The sequence below is a fragment of the Gigantopelta aegis genome, chromosome 1 (assembly GCF_016097555.1).
Source record: "Gigantopelta aegis isolate Gae_Host chromosome 1, Gae_host_genome, whole genome shotgun sequence".
Lineage (NCBI taxonomy): Eukaryota > Metazoa > Mollusca > Gastropoda > Neomphalida > Peltospiridae > Gigantopelta > Gigantopelta aegis.
In genome coordinates, this window is record NC_054699.1 from 45,763,673 (window position 1) to 45,779,448 (window position 15,776).

Here is a 15,776-nt window from a genome sequence, read left to right on the forward strand (position 1 = left end):
CAAGCACGGCACCAGTGAGGCCGATATCTATATTTAATGTGTTCTTAAGCACGGCACCAGTGAGGCCGATATCTATATTTAATGTGTTCTCAAGCACGGCACCAGTGAGGCCGATATCTATATTTAATGTGTTCTCAAGCACGGCATCAGTGAGGCCGATATCTATATTTAATGTGTTCTCAAGCACGGCACCAGTGAGGCCGATATCTATATTTCACGGCACCAGTGAGGCCGATATCTATATTTAATGTGTTCTCAAGCACGACACCAGTGAGGCCGATATCTATATTTAATGTGCTCTCAAGCACGGCACCAGTGAGGCCGATATCTATATTTAATGTGTTAAGCACGACACCAGTGAGGCCGATATCTATATTTAATATGTTCTCAAGCACAGCACCAGATCAAAACCCGAGAGACCGAGCAAAAATGAAATTAGAGTAGAGATAGAAACCTCAGACAATGACTTAGCAACGGACTCCCCATGGTCCCCCACCCTCCCCATCAACTAGGACCCACCCTCCCCATCGACTAGGATCAAGACAATCGTACCACGGGCAGCCAACACGGAGGCTTCCCCCGTAGGAACTAAGACAACATTAGATGTTACAATTGACGAGAATGTGGAATTCGTTCCAATCACCCCCAAACCTAGTATTTATAACCAGGCCATTAGACTGGCTCACAACTCTGTTAGGAAAGGGGATTCTAACACCCCCAGGAGTTCCTCTGAACGGAAGGGATCCCCAACCTCAGACTAGAGATTAGCTCAGACGACGAGAATGATATAGATGTAGGTGTGGAAGAAGTCTACCCAGTGGTGGAGCTAAGAAACAGATACCAAGCCTTAGCCAAAAAACCTTATCAAAACAAGGCCCCTAAAAAGAGCTAGGAGATCAGAGCACATATTCTTGGCATAGTTAAAAGATCTAATAAAACCCTAAATCTTCTAAGAGCAATCTCAGGCACACGTTGGGAAGCGCAAAGAGGCAATGCTTATTGTTTACAAAGCATGCATACTCTCCATAATAGACTATGGAGCCCAAGCCTACAGCTGCACCTCCCCATACTTGCTGCATAAATTAGATATAATACAAAATCAAGCTCTAAGACTAATAGCCAACATACCACCAAACACCAGTGGCCAAAGTCTAAAAGTAGAATTTAATATTATGTCACTTGAATATCGTAGAAACCTTCAGCATCTTAAATATCATCTCAAAATTCATTCTCTAAATCACGAGCATCCAGTGCAGGAACTCACGCCAGTAGCAGATAAACCAGGCCTTGCCTTTAAATCAAACAAAAACCTTGGCGACTCTTTTGCCACCAAGGCCAATAAAATAGAAACAGAAATAGGAATCGATACTACACCAGTGGCAGTATACCATGTCAATCAGCCTATCTACTGCCACGCACCCTAATTAAACAAGCTACAGATAAAACTCCTTTCCCGCCTTTAAAAAAAATCCTGTTCGAAGCTGCTGCCAATGAAAACTATCCAGAGCACATCCATATCTTCACGGATGTCTCTAAAAACCCAGATAACGGCAGGGTTGCCTTTGCAGTAGTTAAAGAAAAATATGTCAGGCACTCTAAATTAGTAAAACATGCAAGGATAGGCAATTCAATGCAACTAAATAACTGTTCATACAAAATAAATAAAAGTCCAGTTAACTGTAACTGTGGCACCCCAGAAGACATGAAACGCGATCTTCTGGATTGCACGCTGCACAATAACCATAGAAAACCAATCTTAGAAATCCCAACTAAAGACAACCCTGCCATCATAATCACTCCCAAAACTCTACTCCTCCCTGATAAAAAAAAAAAAAAAAATCAAGTCTTTACAGCTCTTCCAATTTGTTCAGTCCACCAAACCTACTCTAATCCCCCCCCCCACCCCACCCCCACGCCAACAGTCGCCCGAGGCGGAGCAGCCACCCTAAGCACTCGATCACGATATGCACTCCAAATGAGATGACAGGGGGCCGGGGCGAGAGTAATAATGGGCTCCTGTCAAAAGCTGACCGTCATAGAAGCGAGACATGGGTCAAACTCCCAACCAGCTGGCATTCCTTTGAGGCATGGCAGCGACCCTAAGAACTTGAACCGATTATGCACCCCAAATCAAACGATTACTGAAGGAAGGGACTAGACCAACTATAACCAGATCAAAATTAGTTTTTTGCCCGGCTCCACCCTGCCTGTATGTTCCACGGTGTGCGGAGCAGTGACCCTACACTCTCGACCTACGATTGTGCACTCCAAACTAGGGAACCAACAGCAGGGAGTTACTCGGGCATTAACGAATCCTAAAATATTACTCTATTGTTTATATATTCATTATGACTTCTTTTTCAGCAATTGCATATTCATAACTGTTCTGACTATGAACAAAAATTGACCTATGGTCCTTGTAGCATAGAATCTGTTTGCACTGATCCTTGGTTGGCAATTGGTATAATACACTCTCGAGTGTTTTGGTGGCCCTTAAAAGGGCCAAATTTAATACTATTGCTGCCCGATAGTATTTCGAATGCGAAATAAATACTTTCACATTTCACTACTATTAAAATGAACCCCGCCATCTAAATAGTCCTCGGGAAACCGGGTTGACAGAGGCACTAGGCTATAGCCAATAGCCTTTTTCAAACCACGATTTACAGCATTCCTGAGGGTGTTAAAGCGAGCTATTGTCATCCCAGGAGATTTCCTAAAAATCCCCTGGCGATAGGAATCGTAATTACACTAGATTAATTGGTCACTTGAACAACCAATCAACAGCCATAACCAAGCTAGGAAGCCTCTAATTATAACTTCTTTTTTCAGCATTCCGATTGGTCCAATCCAGCCAATCACGGATTAGGAGCATTACCTGTACATAGCTTTCACATCTTTGTTTTCGCACATATACATGTCTTGGTAGTTCGATCCATGTTTTACTACAGCAGATTAAGGTGAGTTTTTCAGACTGCCAGCAAGCACATATCTAACCAGATAAGAAGACAAGAAACTAAGTAAGAATATTATACTAGTAATTAATAGGTAACCTGTTGCATAATTTCCCGGAGGTCTTGGGAAGGACTGGGAGGCGTAATTGAATATTAGCAAATGGGGTTAGCAAACTACACGCACATCTGCCTAACGAACAGTACCTACTACCAAAAATTACCATGTGAAGTTCTAGGCTTTTTAAACCAATATCTACACTATAAGGGACATTCCCTTCAAATTAGATAGCTAGTTTAAACTCCCCCACCCCCACCCCCCTACTTGCATTCAAGGAGGGGGGGGATGGGTGGTTCTGATCAGGCGTTAGATAATTAGATTAGGGACTTAGGACAATAGGAACAACCATAACAATAAATAGGTACACAGACATACAGCATGCGCACAAGCAACATTCTACACAGGATGCATTGACTAATTATAACAATGCATCCGCCCACAAATAAAAAAATAATGGCCCAGCACTGCACCCAGAGGGAGCTGGACAAAAGAATACCGGCTTCCTCCACCCAACCCCCAAATCCTTGCTGCTGGTACAGACTTCTTGGGCACTTGGAATCAGAAGAGGAGGACGCAACGACCACATCAACGACGGGAACCCCTGGAACATCAAGAGCTGCCTTTGCCTCTCCAGATACATACACAATTGTTCGAGTCTCCCCTGGGTTGTCATGCCACGATCAGAAGAGATCAGGCCCTTTTTAAGGGCCCTATGGCAACCTAGGGAGACACCCCAGCATCAACAAGGTCTAATTAACGAGTTAATCTCGACGCACTAATTCCAAACCTACTCGTAGCTCTCTCTCTTTTTTTTTTTTTTACTCTTTAGACCGACCGTTCAAAATACGCCAAATTTCCTTCATCTAAAACGTGCACTTATCCAAATTCCACAGCACCACCACATCCTCTGCCTGCTACCGATCATTTGGGCGGCTGGTGCTCTCTTGCACCAGTCAGCGCAGGCGGTCTTTTCTCCTACCCCCCCCCCCCCCTTTTTCTGTCATGGACCCGTGCCCATGATAGGCGTGTGCTAAAAGCTTGTTGTGAATGTACACGTTAAAATCTAGTCCTGTCCTGACGGCACCAGTGAGGCTGATATCTATATTTAATGTTCTCAAGCACAGCATCAGTGAGGCAGATGTCTATATGTAACGTGTACTCGAGCATGGCACCAGCGAGACCGATGTCTATAGCCTCTATTAGAAACATACTTATCTGCCCTTGATTTGCATAGTGCTAAGCAGCCCTGATTACCCACTAAATTATTTCTGGCGCGTTCACACTCCAGTCGCTTGCAACAAAAGCCCTTTGTTACTACTGAATTGAGTATTTGTCGACTTGTTCTTTTATTTTTTGACGTTGATAAAGTTTTCTTTTACTATTATTGTTTGTTAGAAAAACATGTCCAGTTAGATTTGAATGAGGTGAGTCTTTGGTGCAACCATAATAAGATGTCTCTTAACTTAAATAAAACTAAAATCATGCTTATTGGTTCTTCTAAAAAAACTGACCTCGATTGCAGAAACCTCAACAGCATATGTAGATCACATACCAGTGCAATGTTCCACTTCTGAAAAACTTCTTGGTGTACACATTGACCCAACACTGACATGGGCTAACCACATAAATGCCATTATTAAAAAATCTTCTTATTTATTATACATTTTTCGACAAAACAGAAAATATCTTGACCAAAAGACCAGATTAATATTCTACAGCTCTTACATATTACCTCACTTAGACTATTGCTCCACAATTTGGGGAACCTGTTCAAAACATTCTATAGGAAAACTTCAAAAAATCCAAAATCAAGCTGCAAGACTTATTACTGAAAAAAGCAAAGAAATGTCCACTGCAGAAATAATTAGCTCTCTCAAATGGCTTAAAATCAAAGAGAGAATTGACTTTAGAACCTGCCAGTTTGTCTACAAAGTCCTCAACAAACTATCTCCATCATATCTAGAAACAATGTTTCAAACAACTTCAGAAATTCACTCCTTAAATCTGAGGTCAACTCAACATAATCACCTTTATGAATTAAAACCAAGAACAGAATTTTATCGCCATAGTTTTTCATGCAGGGGAGCTAAACTGTGGAACACACTACCTTCAAAGATAAAATATTCTCAATCCCTCGCCTCATTCAAATCCAGTTATTTTAAGCACTATTCAAATAATAATCAATTTTAAGATATACCTTTGTTGTTGATTTTGTGTTTGTTAAAATAATTATGATGTATTGAGTTATCACTGACTCAAGTTTCTTAACAAATTGATTTAAATATTATTTATATATTTATAATATGTGCTATTGTTCCTCATGCTATACATATTACATGTATGTTGATGTTGTTTCTTTGAATGTATGTATGTATAATATCATGTATAGATTAGAGAGGGCCTCATGGGAGACCAGTCACCTTGTACTGAATGTGTTTACCCTCTGAAAATAAAGAATTTTATTATTATTATTATTTGTCAGATTGTGTGCAATCTGCTTCTTTTACAGAAAAGAAAATGTACAATATGTTTTGTGCTCAACAGGAAATACTTACGTACACGTCTTGGGGAGACCAAGAAAAAGGGCTCATCGATGACTGACTCGTTAAAACGGCACCTTAATAAATTTTTGATATTTGCAAGTAATATACAGGTACATGTGTTTGTGTATATATCACTGTGTATGAATGGAAGTGTACATTAATTTGACTAAATGACTAGCTGTGATTTTCTGCACCGCTAGCTGCATTATTAACTACGACCTATGCAGTAGTTAATAATGAAACTAACGATACAGAAATTCACTTCCTCGCCTAATGATAATGTTGCTACTGCCTGACTCGCAAACAAATCGGAACAGCGAGTCCAGTGCCATTGTCAGACAGACATAGTGTAACGGACACAATTTCATGTCTAATTTAATAGTTACGATCGACTATCTACCTACAATTATTAATATTATGCACAACCATTAAGCATTCCATAGTTTGTATGTATATATACTCTTCAAAAAAAGAAACGCAAAAGGGTACAAATGGGTTATAACTCCGATTTTATGTTTCCTACCGGTTCATGCTTTGTGAATATAAGGTCATTGCATGTCCCAAACACATTCCCACGGTTACATTCAATAAAACGCAGCTACTGTACAATAAAGTTCCAAAATGTGAATATTCGCAAAAATGCAGCCACGTGCAAACCATGTCACCACTGCACGTGCGTTGTCTGCACGTGCAACATGAACACCGACAGTATAAAAGTGCAGGGTGTTCGCTTGCCTGGCCTCTGTATCTGGCCGACAGTTGACAATCCAGGACATGCCACGTCTCAGTGAAACGCAGAGAAACAATGCCATCGGCCGACTAGACGCAGGCGAATCCAGAACGGCCGTTGCCAGGGCATTCCATGTGTCCCCAAGCACCATCTCCAGACTGTGGGACCGTTACCAGCAACATGGATCAACACGTGACCTCCCTAGATCCGGTCGACCAACGGGTCACTACCCCCGGGCAGGACCGCTACATCCGGGTACGCCACCTTCGGAAACGATTGACTATTGCCACCTCCACAGCCGCAGCAATACCAGGTTTGCGCAGGATATCCGACCAGACCGTACGGAACCGCCTACGTGAGGTAGGAATTCGTGCCAGACGTCCAGTTCGAGGTGTCATCTTAACACCACAACACCGTCGACTCCGACTGCAGTGGTGCCAGATTCATCGACAATGGCCTCAACTGCGATAGAGACAGGTGTGGTTCAGTGACGAGTCCCGATTTCTGCTCCGACGTCATGATGGAAGATGTCGCGTGTATAGGCGTCGTGGTGAACGTTATACGGCAAACTGCGTGCAGGAAGTGGACAGATTCGGCGGGGGTAGTGTCATGGTGTGGGCAGCCATCTCACACACTGGCAGAACTGACCTGGTCCACGTGCAGGGCAACCTGAATGCACAGGGCTACACTGACCAGATCCTCCGGCCACACATCGTTCCAGTTATGGCCAACGCCAACGCAGTGTTCCAACATGACAACGCCAGGCCTCACACAGCACGTCTCACAACGGCTTTCCTACAGAACAACAACATTAATGTCCTTCCTTGGCCATCGATATCACCGGATTTGAACCCAATTGAGCATCTATGGGACGAGTTGGACCGACGCCTCCGACAGCGACAACCACAGCCCCAGACCCTGCCCGAGCTGGCAGCAGCCTTGCAGGCCGAGTGGGCCACCATCCCCCGGGACGTCATCCGTACTCTGGTTGCTTCAATGGGCAGGCGGTGCCAGGCAGTTGTCAACACACGCAGAGGCCACACCCGGTATTGACTCCAGATGACCTTGACCTTGGTGGTGTGTCCTATCACTTACTCACAATGGACTAGAGTGAATTGTGAACAATCCTGCAACATTTGGTAATTATCGGACTCACCATTCAATAATTAAATCAATTCTCCAAATGTTACGACAATGTGGTTTTGCGTTTCTTCTTTTGAAGAGTATATATTCACTGGCGTAGGAAGCTGGGGGACATGTGCCCCCCACTTTTCAAATATTTTGCTTTTATAATAGTATAAAGGTATGTACATATAAAATTTTGGCCCCATCCCCACACATTTTGGCCCCTTCCTGCCACTATTATATCTGTGTATGTGTGTGCACGTACATCCCCCTCCACGCCCACCTTGCCACCTTGATACACCACTGGTATATGTACATAGATCAAACTTTTTTTTTCAAATGTGCATGTTAGTCTGGGTTATGTTTTTGGTTGTGCGCATGTACTGGTGTGTGGGCTTGTTTTGTAGGCTATTGTTTATTGGGGGCAGATTTGTTGTTGTTACTAGGGTTTTGGGGGGGAGGGGGGGGAGGCAAAATTTTTGAGGGGGGTATTTTTAAAATATTAGGTTTTTTGTTTTGCCTGCCACTTTCGCTTATAATCATGTATATAGAACAATATCTTCATTTTAACATTTAACCTTGAATAATCGGCATACAAGACTAACAATTATGTTTACACAGATATTTTGATGTAAACAAAACAAGTACCGTTACTATAGGTAGATGTTTGTAGATTAAATTATATATTTAGCTGTTATTACAGCAAAATTTACACTTTATAATGCAATGTATATAGGCCTAATTAATTTACAGCAAACGAAATATTTAGTCAAACAGGCGCATGTGCAGGAAATTGTGTAGAGGAAGTCTAGACTGGCTAGTGGTGTTTTTAGGGGAGGGGTCGGGTCATGTGTCCCCAGAAATACACTGAAAAAACCCAAAACAAACATAATGTAGCACATAGGGAAGGGGACTGTTCTGGGCCTGTGCTTATAAAACTTAAAGTCCAGACTTTAACATAATTCTATTTGAATGGCGTTGCCATGACATCAAAGTCTGGACTTTAATAAAGTCTAGACTTTAAGGTTTATAAGAACGGGGCCTGATCAGAATATTACATATAGTCCGTCCTATCCTCCTACAAAAAGTTTTTGTTGTTTTTGGAAATAATTTAAGTTTGGTTTGACGTAAAAATAAATAACGTGTAGTATATTCTACAGTTTGAAAAAATGCATTCCCCATGGGGCGCACTTAAACATATGTTATCTATTACAACTGTGATACTGTCACACACAATTCATTAAAACTGCAGGTGTGTTTGTATGTTTAAATGAAATTATAATAACTAATGCGAGGCGAGATTGCAGCTTTGAAACAAACAAAAACAAATTCCATGCAAAAAACAACCAAAACAATCAGGGTATGTGACAGCTCACTAGATTCATCTCCTATATTTAACACAGTCAGTTATAACAAAACGCAATTTCATCAACTTAATTTTTACCTGTATCATTCTTTATTTTTAAAGCATAGGTGGGGACATTTATGATGCCAGGGACTGGCATGTATAAAACTCAGCTGAAGATTCACAAACAACAGTGGCCATCAAAGTAACCGGAACGCGCCAGAAGTGGTTAGTGGACGTAACTCTGCCTATTTTTTCTCATGAATTTCTAATAGAGGCTATATCTAACGTGTACACAAGCACAGCGCCCGCGAGGCCGATCTATATCTAACGTGTACACAAGCACAGCGCCCGCGAGGCCGATCTATATCTAACGTGTACACAAGCACAGCGCCCGCGAGGCCGACCTATATCTAACGTGTACACAAGCACAGCGCCCGCGAGGCCGACCTATATCTAACGTGTACACAAGCACAGAGCCCGCGAGGCCGATCTATATCTAACGTGTACACAAGCACAGCGCCCGCGAGGCCGATCTATATCTAACGTGTACCTTTTTGACATCCTTGTCGGACTTGTCTCCTGCTCCTTTCAGTTTATCAATAGCCTCCTTGCAGGCCCGGACCAGCTCCTGCGGACTCTTCTGGGCTCTCCCAAATAATGGCATCACAGCACTGGCAGGTGACAGCCGGTGTGGAGGGCCCTTCGAAAAACGTTGGTCTTTCAACTTAAAATCTGAAACATTATTTTTACGTATTGTAAATATTTAATTATAAACACATATATGTACATGTATGTAATGTTCATTTCAAATATATGAGGGCGGGACGTGGCCCACTGATCAAATGGTCGCTTGATGCGTGGTCGATTTAGGGTCGGTTCCAGTCGGTAGGCCCCATTAGGCTATTTATCGTTCTAGGCAGTCCGCCACGACTGCAGTGTTTCTGCCAGAAATGTTTGGGTATTGCACTATGGAATTGAAATTTGAATGCAACAGTCAACAGAGGGTATGGGAGGCCTCCCCCAAAATGAAAATGTGTTAAGTGTAGGATTAGGGTTACGAAAATCACACAGTAATGATAAGAGTAATTAATTTTGTTAAAAGGTTAACTTAAAAAAAAAATCTGCAAAAACATTTGGGTATGGCACCGTAACTGTTTTATCCTCTGGCAGAAACCCTGGACTGGTATATCAATGGTTGTGGTATGTGCTATCCTGTTTGTGGATGATGCATATAAAAGATCCTTTACTACTAATGGAAACATGTAGCAGGTTTCCTTTGAAACTACATGTATATCCGTATATATCAATGTTTGACATCCAATAGTTGAGAGGGCGGGATGTAGCCCAGTGGTAAAGTGTTCACTTGATGTGAGGTCCATTCACGATCGATCCCCGTCAGTGGACACATTGAGCTATTTCTCGTTCCAGCCAGTGCTCCACAAATGGTGTAACAAAGGCTGTGGTATGTACTATCCTGTCTGTGAAATGGTGCATATAAAAGATCCCTTGCTGTTAATCGAAAAAGAGTAGTCTAGGAAGTGGCGACAGCAGGTTTCCTCTCTCAATATCTGCAACCATATGTATGACGCCATATAACCGTAAGTAAAATGTGTTGAGTACGTCGTTAAATAAAACATTTCCTTCCTTCCAATAGCTGATGATTAATAAACCAATGTGTTCTAGTGGTGTTGTTAAACAAAGCAAACGTTTTGGTGGGACAGAGAATCATGCGAATGTGCAGGCAACATCCTCGATCCAATACTTCACCGTAAGATGGACCCTTTCATCAAAGAATTAAATCCATCTCAGCCTTCTACATTGTGACCAAGTTCGCAACCAAAACATTTCATACTATCTATATAAAAATACAAGTAGGCGCTATCTGGGTCCTAGAGGGAAAAGTTAACGTAGTGAGCTGCATCTTTACAGTACTTGGTTTAACAGTGTTGTTTGAACTTCATAAAACTACATGGATATTATAGAATTTGCTTTGTTTTGACGGTAGACTTACAAAGCAGAGTAATTAAAATCCTTTTTTTTATCGACCCCATCTTAATTTGTTGTGTTAAGTTCCAACGCCTGTATTTTACTTGTAAAGTATCAAGTTTTAAACTCATTCTTAACACATGTACTAACAAGTGCTGGGTCATTTCTATGAAATACATCCACTAACTTGTATAATGTTTAGAGTCCACAAAGCAATCTTTTTGGATTATTGGAATTTTTTAATATTTACAAAGCCCCTAAGAAAATTATGCAATGTAATTTAGCTGAATGTATGAAAAATGCAACACTGATAAAAACATGTCTACCATTCCAGGCTTCAAAAGCTTACTGTTAAATCGTTTAACTAGTATTGTTAACTAATTCTATTAAATGCCATACCAGATTCAATTTATTTTGTTTGATGTACATATTTAATTTCTCCAACTGAAAGCACTTATTTGGTGACAAATTTGTTACATGATTTGGAACGGTCTTTATGTCTTTTGTGTCCACTGATGGAAAGCATCCTGAATGTGTTCCCCCCACCCCCCTTTTTGGGATATTGAATTTTCGTAATTAAATCAATGTTGCAAAATTAACAGTTATAATGTAGTGTGTATGCATATATAATTAACCCTAACAAATACTGTTTTAATTAGTTAGAGAAATAAACGTAATTAAGATTTGTTAAGTAAAAAAACTATTGTAATCCAGAATGATCAATATATGGATCAGATTAGATCACAATCAAGCCTGGCAAGGTTACTCGGATTCGAGACATGAAAAAGGTTGTCACCTGCATGTGATTCGTCCAAATCCAATTAGAAAACAAATGGAAGCATGGGGGGGGGGGGGGGGGAATTAGTTGTCTAGGGGTGCTATATATATACTTTTTAAACTTGTTTTGTGTAACGCTACCACTGGAGCACACCGATTAATTATTATTGGCTACTGGATGTCAAACATTTGGTAAATTAATTCTGACATCAGATGAAACCCACTACATTTTTCTTAATGCATCAAGGGATCTTTTATGTGCACTTTTCCAAAGACAGCAGGTAAGCACATACCACAGCCTTTGATCAGTTGTGGTGCACTGGTTGGAATGAGAAAAAACCCAATCAGCTGAATGGATCCATCAAGGTGATTCGATCCTACAACGTAAGCACCCCAGGCAAGCACTCGACTGACTGAGCTAAATCCCGCATCCACCTCTGTGACAAACTTCTTTTTTTAAAATTCCAACATAATGCATATATACATACGTACGTATTAATTAATTTGTTGGTTGTCTTTATTAGGCTATGTAATATTATTTCTCATTTGATACATGTTAATGCAATGCACAAGTTTTGAAGGGATCCGGAATGTCTGTTCACGGCTAGCTCTGGCACTCTCCAAATTCACCAATTGCGAATTTTAAAAACTGGCAAATTTTATTTTAATTTGGCGAATTAATTTCATGTAATAATTGATATTTTGTTACAAAATAACTGTTTGTGAAATGTTTTAAGTTTAGGAGATAATCTGGCAAGCCCAGAGCTAGCCCTGCTATTGAATCACTTGATCACACACATCATTAATTCCACAAATTGTATTGACAAAACTTGTTATGGAGGATAAAGGAAGGAAATGTTTTAACGATGCACTCAACACATTTTATTTACGGTTATATAGCGTCAGACTTATGGTTAAGGACCACACAGATACTGAGAGAGGAAATCCGCTGTCGCTACTTCATGGGCTACTCTTTTCGATTAGCAGCAAGGGAGCTTTTATATGCACCATCCTACAGACAAGGTAGAACATACCACAACCTTTGATATACCAGTCGTGGTGCACTGGCTGGAACGAGAAATAGCCCAATCGGTCCACCGACTGGGATCGATCCCAGACCGACTGTGTATCGAGCGAACGCTTCACCACTGGGCTACGTCCGGCCACTGGAGGTTAAAGCAACATGTATACCATTTCACCTGAATTACAATAAGGGCAAAATAACCTGGTATTAGGGCGAAATTACCCAGGTTGGAAGGTGAAACCACCCAATCAAGGGGCGAAAGATCTCAATGCGAATGGAAATTCGGTCAAAATGGTTTGGCTGCAAACTGGTTTTAAAGCAAAATGACCCCCGTGTTCTCGCTGGGTGAAAATTAAAGGAGGGTGGCCGCTCGGCACCACACCCTTCAAAACCCCCCACCCCAAACACCCCAATAAATGAAAAGCAAAAAACAAAAAGGGGGGGGGGGGGGGGGGGGGGGGGGACGGGGAGAAGAGTTTGGTTACCATATTGTTGTGTGTTGGTAGACTTGTGAAAAGACATACTCTTATTTTGGCTACAAAAAAGTGCAAAAAGGTTTATAAATACGAAATACAAGCACTTGTCTTTTAATTGAACTGAAGATGATATCGTTCTGACATATTACGGACATATCCGGTTTTGCTGAACCGATAAGTTTTAATATTATTTTTAATAAAGATTTCAAGATATACGAAAAACAATAAAGATGTTTGTAAAGTGATCCCCTAATGTCGGATACATTTTTTGTAATTATTTCCATCTTCATCAAATGAATCGATCGCTGTGATAAAATATCATCACCAGTTTTGTTTTTGTAAAAGCGGTGTATATATTTTATTTGGCACTCAAGAGAAATTATTTTAATAATAAACACTACCACTTCTGTTGTTTTTATAAGCATTCATATCACCAAAAAATGAAAAGTTTACAATATTTTATAAAGAACTGCTGAATAAACAGAATGACAGAAATGACAAAGTCAAAATCATCAGTTACAACCAATTATATCTGCAACGGAGGACAAAATATCAGATGATAGTAACTAGTGGAAACAAGACAGAATGACCGTTCTGATCATGTGAAAAATTTGGTGCCACATAGGTTGTGTTTTTTTCAATCAGACATTGCCGAATCTGTAAAAAATACAAATGTTTTCATTGCTCAAATAAAATATAATTTTTATTGTGTCTATTAAACATACAAATGGATACAGATATGGGACAAAATAGAGACTGTTAAAAATACTGTTAAATTACGTTATGGTAACTGTCATAAATGTTTCGTCAACTGCTTTTTCATACACAATGCAGCTTGTTTCCTTTGATGTCCAATGTGCAGACTGATCGTTGTTTTTTTGTGTGGAAAAAAGTGTGCATTTGGAAATAGCGGAGATGGGTGCTGGAAAATAAAGAGGGGCGCACAAAAATAAAGGAGGGCGGCAAAATGGAATAGCGGGGCGGGCCGACATGGAGCAGCGAGAACACTGGACCCACATTCATCTATGATGGCAGAGATGTCCATCTATAGTCCTTCCCAAAGGGAGCACTGTTTTCTTACTATTATAACTATGTCACAGTATGTGGTATTTGTACTACAAGTACAAGTTATTTCTGGGCAGTTTGTTTTGTAAATTGCACACAAAAAATAGTTTTTATTATTGTTATTTCCAAAATACTTTTACTTTTCTTCTTTCATCAAATCAAATTGAAATTATTTACAAAAGCACTGTTCGTGGAGGTTGGGATGGGCTACAAAAGCTAGTTTGTTTTGTTCAACGACCACTAGAGCATATCGATTACTCATTAGATTGCTATTTTGGAATAAAACCTGACAATAACCCTAATATTTATAACATAAAAATTACATAATAATAATTATTAATAAATTTAAAAAATTTGTGCACAAACAGGAAGAATTATTCTGACTTGCCCCACACTGAACGATTACCCACGAGATCGCATGACAATTCGGTAACAAAAAAACAAACAAAAGGATTCAGGAAGAAGAAAAAAAAAAGGCGGGGCAGTATGAGCTCATTTGTAGACATACGTTATTTAATACCAGTTATACAACCTATGAACAAATCGTTAAAAAACAATAATAACAGAAATATCTAAAGAAGATCCAGCGTATCGACGTCACCAGTGACCAGGCACCTTCGGAAATGTGAAAATGGCCGTCTGGACACGAACTCGGCCTTCCGTGTTCGATGTTTCTGGATTAATGGACCCGTATTTACCGAATTCGTGAATAAATAATTGACGAAATAACACTACGGAAGTTGATATTTAGCACCATGATGCTTACTTACGCAACTACTGGAATACAATCCTAGTTAAGACTAATCTTACCAGTCAATACCACTAAAAAAGTTTGATCAAGTGACGTCACTAGATAACAATTGCGCATAGGCGGAAGTAAATTAACTTAATACTACTATCCAATGATCAGTTATGAGAATCATATAGGAAGAAATATTTTATTATTTCAACGACGGTCATATTTGTGTATGGTTATGGACCACACAGATAACGAGAGAGGAACTCGCTGCCACCACTCCATGGGCTACTCTTTTCAATAGCAGCAAAGAATTATGAACAATCCCACAGACAGGATCGTATACTGAGCACCAAAAGAAATGCAACTCAGTGATCACTGTGATTTTTTGATTTTTTTAAAAATTGATTAACATATTATGAAGATTCACAAGAATTACAGGTTCATATACCGTTTAATATTTCACAGAACTGAGCATTTGTAATCAAGTCGACCTATTCTATAATTGCAAACTAACCATAATATTTAAAACCGCAGTGTCAATTAGAAGGATTCGAACCTACAGATTCGCATGACAACTGACAGCCTGCGACCTTAACCGTGATAAAGCATTTTGTACTGTATAGTACTGTATTGTATTAACCACTCGGCCAACCAGGTCTTCCACAAAAATGGAAACCCAGTTAACAGTAGATACTACTTAGACGGGGGGGGGGGCACTTCAGGTTCGGGGCTCCTCAACAATGAAATTAAATTACATGACAAATAAAATAAAAATGAACTAATTTTATAATTTTTTTTATATAAAGGAAGTCCTTAGTCGGGTGGGGGTGGGGGTGGGGGTGTTAATGATACCGTTACGTATAACTGGCATACTAACATTATATAATTTCATTTATTCTAGATACTTGTTAAAATGCAGGTCCTTGTGAATATTTAGAGAATAACTAACGA

The 15,776-nt window shown here is 40.2% G+C and overlaps 1 protein-coding gene across 3 annotated transcripts in view; it reads right to left on the bottom strand.

Annotated features, from left to right (window-relative positions):
- The window catches only part of LOC121375870 (protein Mo25-like), a 37,748-nt gene extending 22,814 nt beyond the window's left edge, over positions 1-14,934 (bottom strand). The window contains exons 1-2 of one of the 3 annotated variants that reach the window (XM_041503558.1): positions 14,857-14,934; positions 9,309-9,490 (exon numbers count right to left, since the gene is read on the bottom strand). In XM_041503558.1, coding sequence (XP_041359492.1) covers positions 9,309-9,422 — 114 coding nt within the window. In that variant the 5' untranslated portion in view covers positions 9,423-9,490; positions 14,857-14,934. Of the gene's footprint in view, positions 1-9,308; positions 9,491-14,852 lie in introns of all 3 variants that reach the window. The other 2 variants (XM_041503566.1, XM_041503549.1) reach the window with 2 other exon arrangements.
- Between the last annotated feature and the right edge of the window lie 842 nt (positions 14,935-15,776).